This window comes from Tribolium madens, unplaced genomic scaffold (genome assembly GCF_015345945.1).
Source record: "Tribolium madens isolate multiple individuals breed KSU strain unplaced genomic scaffold, Tmad_KSU_1.1 Scaffold_97;HRSCAF=244;Tcas5.2_LG3a, whole genome shotgun sequence".
NCBI classification, from domain to species: domain Eukaryota; kingdom Metazoa; phylum Arthropoda; class Insecta; order Coleoptera; family Tenebrionidae; genus Tribolium; species Tribolium madens.
The window spans coordinates 14,381,382-14,388,846 of NW_025401069.1; the positions used below are offsets into that span (position 1 = coordinate 14,381,382).

Here is a 7,465-nt window from a genome sequence, read left to right on the forward strand (position 1 = left end):
TTTTTATATCATTGTTTAACTCTTTGGCAATACGGTTTGATTTTTCTGATTCTTAAAAAAATTCCCAATTTTGATACAAATTTTAAACCAATAATTTAAATTTCAAATTTCTATTTGGTCGCTTTTTTTTGTTAAACTCTTTATTTCCAAATTTTCAGTGAAATAATTGTCAATAAAAAAAAGACACAATAAACTAATCTTTTCCAGACATTTCAAAAATTTGCTATTTACTAAAGACGAAAAGAAAGACTAAAGAAGACAATTTCTCAAAATATTAATTTAACATTCTTTATTTTTTTTATTTTATTTTTTGTTTTCGGATTTTGACCCTAAAACTGAGCCATTAAAAAATTTATTTTCTTAAACTTTATCAATTTTCACCCCGAGATCTGAAAGATTTTAAACTGATTCCTTAAAAATTATATTTTCAATAATTTTAAACCTGGAATTGCCAAAAATTTGATAATTCAATATTAAATAAGATTTTTTTATTGTCTTAAAAATTATCTCGATTTTTTAACAATATTTTCAGTAAAAAAAATTCGTAAAACGACAAAAACAATGTCTTCCAAGACTTTTTCCGAGTAATTTAACCAAATTTTCTTAGTTTTGTTATTTATTGTTTGTAATGCCCGTTCCAGTGGTAGTAAAATGCACTTATTTCCGTCCTCGCGGTATAATACTAACATGGTGTTGGTGTTCTATATTTGTCGGGATCGGTGTCAATCAGCCTCCTTTTGAGCTCATTCCTGCCCACTCCGGGCGCTCCAATCAAAACAATGGGTCGGTAAATCCCCGGTCTGGGATACAGTTTGGCCACTTCTTCATAGGTCGCGATTTGCTCTCGATCGAAATCGTCGTTTTCTGCAGTGTCATACATAATCTTTTTAGTTTTAGGTTTGGATGCGCAACGGGGGGATTTCGGGGACTGACTGCAGGTTAACACAGGCAAAGCTGAAACAGAGCAAAGCCCTACGGCCCCCAAATGGAACGAATGTTAGTTTTCTAATTAAATTTATTAGGAAATGAGTCAAACGCAAGCTTTTTCTACAAGGAAAAAGGACAGGTTTTGTTAGGGCTGTACCCAAGGGGGGGATTAGGGTTCAAACCCCCCCAGAAATGCTGAGCACTTTTTTATATAGTGTTATAAGTGTTAAAAATTTAGTTTTTTTGTTATTTTAGTGAGTTAATTTTAAATTTTTGTAAATTAATTTTTCATGTGTTAAGTATACAGTGTTTCATTTTTATTGTTAGGTACAAATTTAAATACTTAGTTGATAGAATATTTAATTTTAAGACAAAAGTGTTTCGAATGCTATGAAAGGGAGCTACACCCCCTAAAAAGGTACGTTTTTTAAAAGGTTTTTCCTAATATTTCAGAATAGATAAAATAACAAAATTTGGTACTTTTATATGTACACCTAAACAAATGCCAAATAACAAAATTTTTAATCAGGGGCGTACTAAACGGTAAAACAAATTTAATTTTTAATTGTTATGCTGTTTATGGTCTGTAACATAAATTTTTAAACCGATTTTTACTAAAAATCCGTAAATTGTATCTGAAAAACACAAAAGAACTTTTTTTATGAAAAAATATGAAATGTTGTTGCTGAAAGTGGCAAGAAACCACAAAATGGTTACAGTAAATTTGTACCCTAATCCCATCTAGTTTAGGAAGCCCCTAATTAAAAATTTCAACATTTTATTTTTGTACTTGTTTAGGTGTATAAATGTTATCATCTGTAGCAAATTTTGAATTTTTTTTCTAAAATGATTTCGGAAATATTGAAAAAAAAACCTATTAAAAGACGCACCCCTTGCGTAGCATTTTTCGATATATGTTAATAGAAAAATTTGTTTTAAAAACGAATAGTCTATCTCCTGTTTAAATTTGTAACAATAAAAAGTATTAAAAATTTATTTTATTTTTTGTTACTTTTGTGAGTTAATTTGTATTTTTTTATGTTTAATTAGGATCTCTTATTTCAATTTAAAATAAAAACGTGTACTTAGAGATTTTTGCTTTTTAATCCGCCTTCTTTCATTTCACAAGAACCCCCCCGAAATAAAATCCTGGTTACGGCCCTGGGTTTTGTTGCTATTTACCGTCATCACCGTCCTTTGCGGCCTGAGTCCGGTCGTGGATTATCCTGCGCTCTTGAAGGGCCCGACTTGGGATTAATCCCGCCCGCATGTTCCTGTCGCCTTCCCGACGGGCCTGCCACCTGAAACGCAACCAAAATCCCTAAAATCCCAAAATAAATTATTACAAAACGATAATAGTATATTGTTCCACGAGTGATGATGAAATTTACAACACGAGCCGAAAGCGAGTGGAGTAACTTTTATTATTACATATTATTATTTAATTTTCTCCACAGTTAACTTTTTGAACCAAGAATTTAGATTCTTAGAAAAAAATATTTTATTTTGTACCATATATACAGTGATCTTGCTAAACCACACATTAGAAGTATTATTATTATTAATAATGATATTTATCTAGAAATTTGTATATGGCTATAATCGAATAAACCCTGTTCAATAAAAATATTTTCAAGATGGTGGCGCTTCCGCTTGTACCGGAAGTGAGTATCAACTTCGTTATTTCAAACGACAAGCTATGTTTTTAATTGAGTTTTTTGGTTACTCAAGTGATTTTGAGATAGTTTGTATCAGTTTTCCCTATACCTAAGTTCAGTCGTTTTTGAGATTTTTAGACTTTTTTGAAATTTTTTGGTTTTGCACCTTTCTCTTCAAAAATCGATAACTCGGCCATTTTTAATGATTTTGAAATCGCATTTGAACGGTTTGAAAGAGAAAAGTTAGATCTTTCTTTTGGTGTGTTCATAATTAAAAAAATTATTAATAAACCCACAAAATTTAAGGTTAAATTTGGAAAATTTTAAATACCCGTAACTCATTTTTTTTAATGAAAAGCCTCAATTTTTCCTTCACTAAATAGAGGAGAATTTAATTCTGATCTGTTTAAGATTCCCTATATCTATGTTTAATAGTTATTTTTTTTGCATTGTGAAAAATTTATTACTATCTATAGTTGTTTTCGCATAGTTTGCCATAAAAATATTTCTCACAAGTTTTTTTCACAATTGATTCTTTTTTTTCTTATTTCCGTATCTAAAAAATTTCCCTGCTAGATCAAAAAAAGTTACTAAAACTTTAAAACTATTAGAATTATCTACAAGAAATGTTAATTATTTAAATTAAATTCTCTTCCATTAAGTAAAAAAAATTGGGGCATTTCATTTAAAAAAAATCAGTTATAGACATTTCAATTTGCCCAAACTTAACCTTGAATTTTGGGGGATTGTTAACCATTTTTTTCAATTACATATAAATCCACCAAAAGATCGAAGTTTTTCCTTGTAAATCCCCAAATACAATTTCATAATATTTAAAAACAGCAAAATTATTGATTCAAATCCAAAAATTTTCAAAAAAGTCTAGAAATCTCAAAAAAAATCGATAATAATTCTAGAATAACACAGGAAATTCAAAAACCCATAATGGCCAATTGCAAATTTTTAGATAAATAGTTACTACTTACTTACAATTTTACTTACAAAATTTTAAACCAATAATTGCAAAACCTTAAAATTACTATTTGTTCGTTTTTTTTTTAAACCCTTTATTTCGAGATTTTCAGTCAAATAAGTGTCAATAATCAAAAAAAGACACAATAAACTTAATATTTTCCAGAAATTTCTCAAAATATTAATTTAACATTCTTTATTTTTTTTATTTTTTTTGTTTTCGGATGTTAACGCTAAAAGTGAGCCATTTAAGAGACTGATTTTCGAGATTTTGATTTCTTAAATTTTACATTTTTTTAAACATTCTGTTATAATACAATGTGTTTCAAAATGATTTTTTTACATGGAAATTTTTTTGTGCCGCTCTACTCTTTTTGAGCCAGATAGACCTGTCAACAATGACAGTTGTCAATGGAAATAAAACCTTCAAATTCTTTAAAAAATCAATTTTTTTTATAATTTCATTGTTTAATTCTTCGGTAAGATTTTTATAATTTTTTAAACCTTGAGATATTCTGAATTGGCAAGCATGTTCAGTACGGTTTGATTTTTCTGATTCTAAAAAAAAATAACTTTCCAATCTCAAAATTCCTAATTTTGGGACAAATTTTAAACCAATAATTGCAAAACCTCAAAATTTCTATTTGTTCGATTTTTTTTCTTAAAGCCTTTATTTAGAGTCAGTCAAATAATTGTCAATAATCAAAAAAAGCCACAATAAACTTAAATTTAACATTCTTTAATTTTTTTAATTTTATTTTAATTAATTATTTCAATTAAAATATTGATTTTCGAGATATTGATTTCTTAAATTTTATCAATCATGGTATTTCAACCCCAAGATCTGAAAAATTTTAGAGTGATTCTAAAAATATAAAATCCTCATTTCTTCTCAAAATCGTTTCTCTTAAAAAATAATAATTTTAATAATTTTAAATCAGAAATTGACAAAAATTATTTGTTTTTTTAAAACATTTATTTAAACAAAAATGAGAAGCTAAAACTTTTCACATTCGATATCTCCGAAACTGTTACTTTGAGGACCCATGTTTATTAAGAGTTTTTTATTTATTTTGGTCCTCCTTAAACATTTTACAATCTTTTTTTAACACCCTGTATAATACAATGTTTCAAAATAAATTTTCTGTGCCGCTCTACTCTTTTTGAGCCAGATAGTTCTGTCAACAGTGCCAGTTGTCAATTGACATAAATTAACATTTGAGATTAAGTAATTCGATTCAGTATTTTTAAAGCGGCATTATTTATTTTACAAGGCGACTAGATGAAAAAACGTTGTATAAAAAATATAAACAGCGAATAAAAATCTTAGGCGATAAAAGACTTGTTTATCCACTTATTTTACTTAATCATTCAGTAGAAAATAAAAATAATAATAAAAATCCTTACCAATAAGCGTCATCTTGGGATACGATATGCAGGACATCCCCTTTCCGGAAGTCCAATCCCGCCTCCTTGCAGGGAATATAGGGATCATTGGAGGCCTCGTAGTCAAAATGGGCCCTCACTCGCACTTTGCTCTCCCTAACATTCATTTTGCTGTCGGCAGGGACAAGTTTAAACGTGATTGTTCCCTCGGAATTTTGCTAAAATTTAGGATTAATCCTTTGGGATGAAAAAAACCCTCACATACTAAAATACTAAGAACGTCGTTTGGTGTCTTGCCTTCAACATTAATGTAATTCACTTCAACGACTTCATCCCCCACGTGGATCAACCCCGACCGGTCAGCAGCCCCACCATGCATCACCCTCGCAATGATTATTTTCCCCGTTTCTTCGTCGGTTTTGATGGTGGCCCCCTAAAATTCGCATCAAGTAATCAAAAAATTCGCACTTTTCGCAAAAAACACTCAGATTGAAGGAAAAACTGGTTGGTTATTTCGTAAATACTTACGACTATTGGCTCAGCACTTTGTGCCCCAGTCTTTGCAAGAAACAAAAATGATGTGTGAATATTTTGTTGAATTTATTTACTTAATTGGGAGTAATTTTCTTATTCTAAGACTTGACAAAAAAGGGATTAAATTCGGGGATACTCACCAAGGGTTCGTTACTTTTTACGAGTTGAACGATTTTTATGGTTTCTTCGTCTTCGTCGGCCTCCTGAGGGATTTCGGGCAAGTGGGGGTAGTAGTCTTTCTGGGCTATCGCGTCGTGGGAGTACAGCAAGCCCTGAAAAGGGTTTTGTTCATCCAAAAAATGTTAAAAACCGAATTTAGAGGGTAGTGATTTTTGCTAAGTTGGTAATTTGTAAAAGTGTTGTATTTTACTCTACACAAAAAAATTAATTAAATTTCTAACTTGATATAAAAAAAAAATATTAAAATTAAGTTTTTTTGTTCATCTCTAGATTCTATTTACCTTATTTCAAAAAAAAATCACAAGTTTTTGAAGTTGAAACTTATATGATTAATTACATGGTGATTCAGAAAAGATGACCTTTTTAAATCTGTTGCACTTTTACGTTTTCTAAATGTTTTTTTATAATTTTGTTGTTGGTACTTCTTTATGTTAAATAAAATTTAAATACGGAATAATTTAACTAAGAAGATTCACCTTGTGTATGAAAAACATTTGGAATTTAAAAACATAATTGTAATAATCAAATACAGGGTGACTCAAGATAATTTGTAGGTCAAAAGAATATTTTAGTTTTTCCGGTATTTTATTCATTGTATTTTGCCTCCGACTATAACAGATTAAGTACAGAGTGATTCAGCAATGTTGTCGAAACCGCTTTTAAAATATGTACATAACTTTCAAATTATGAGTTGGCAGGACTTTCACAACATATTTTGTATTTAAATTTATAAAATATTTCGTCATTAGAATAAGTAGAATTTAAATTTTAGAAAAGAAAAATTAGAGTGCCTGCCACCTTCACCGTTTCACCCTGTACTTACATTAAAAAATTTAATTATTTTTGTTTACTGATTATTTTTAAAAACTTAAAAATTAAGTGATATTAAAAAATATTAAAACAAAATTGAGAAAATATTTATTTGAAGAATATTTTAATTAATTAATTAAAATTCAATACAGAATGATTCAAGTGAGAAGATGCTTCTCCTAAAGGGCCATTATTAACTGAATTAATCTGTACATCAATAACTTTTATACAATTTTGTTCCAAATACTACGCAAAAGCAATTCGCCATAATTGTCAAAAATTAAATAATTGGTATTTATCAGATACAGAATGACTTATCAATGCTGTCTGTAGCTACATAAAAAAAAATTCAAAATGTTTTAGAACAATTTTTTGGTATTTGATTCATTATGTTTTACCACAAAATTTATTCAAAATTAAGTACAGAGTGATTCAGCAAAGATCTTTAGATCTGTAAAAAGTGTATTTTTTCCAAAAATGTTAAAAACCGAATTCTATTGTCGAATAATATAATAAAGCACTCATTTTGACCGCATTCATTTTTGCAAAGTTGGTAACGACATTTTTTTGAAACACCCTTTATACACGAAGTACTTTTTAGTCGAAGATTCTGTTTTTTTTATTTCAAAAATGTGCTTGAAAAACAAAAATCTTGGTAAATTTTTCAATTTTTTTGACTGAAATTTGAAAAAAATCCGTTTCTGTTTGTAAAATGTGATAAAATACTTGTAAAAAAACAAATAAAACGTTTTTTCAAACTAATTATTTGTATATTCGACAAAAACCGAATTGAGTTTTTGACTGAAAAACACATTTTTTTTTAATTTGATAATTTTCCGGTTAGCTGTAGCAAAAACCCACAAAAACAAYGAGATTCGAGGTTAAAAACGTGTTTAAAAAATTAAAGAACATAATTTTCGACCAAATTTTGTGGTTTTCAGCTTATTTTTGATTAAATATTGCTCAAAACACGCGAAACAAACAAAATTTCGATTTAT

General features: G+C 28.6%; 1 protein-coding gene across 4 annotated transcripts in view; it reads right to left on the bottom strand.

The window, feature by feature from the left end:
• LOC123014150 (MAGUK p55 subfamily member 7) overlaps positions 1–7,465 on the bottom strand; it is a 16,686-nt gene that overhangs the window by 6,999 nt on the left and 2,222 nt on the right. Inside the window, exons 4-9 of one of the 4 annotated variants that reach the window (XM_044413082.1) lie at positions 5,618–5,749; positions 5,472–5,501; positions 5,209–5,376; positions 4,965–5,161; positions 2,110–2,228; positions 688–864 (exon numbers count right to left, since the gene is read on the bottom strand). In XM_044413082.1, coding sequence (XP_044269017.1) covers positions 688–864; positions 2,110–2,228; positions 4,965–5,161; positions 5,209–5,376; positions 5,472–5,501; positions 5,618–5,749 — 823 coding nt within the window. Of the gene's footprint in view, positions 1–687; positions 973–2,109; positions 2,229–4,964; positions 5,162–5,208; positions 5,377–5,471; positions 5,502–5,617; positions 5,750–7,465 lie in introns of all 4 variants that reach the window. The other 3 variants (XM_044413080.1, XM_044413084.1, XM_044413081.1) reach the window with 3 other exon arrangements.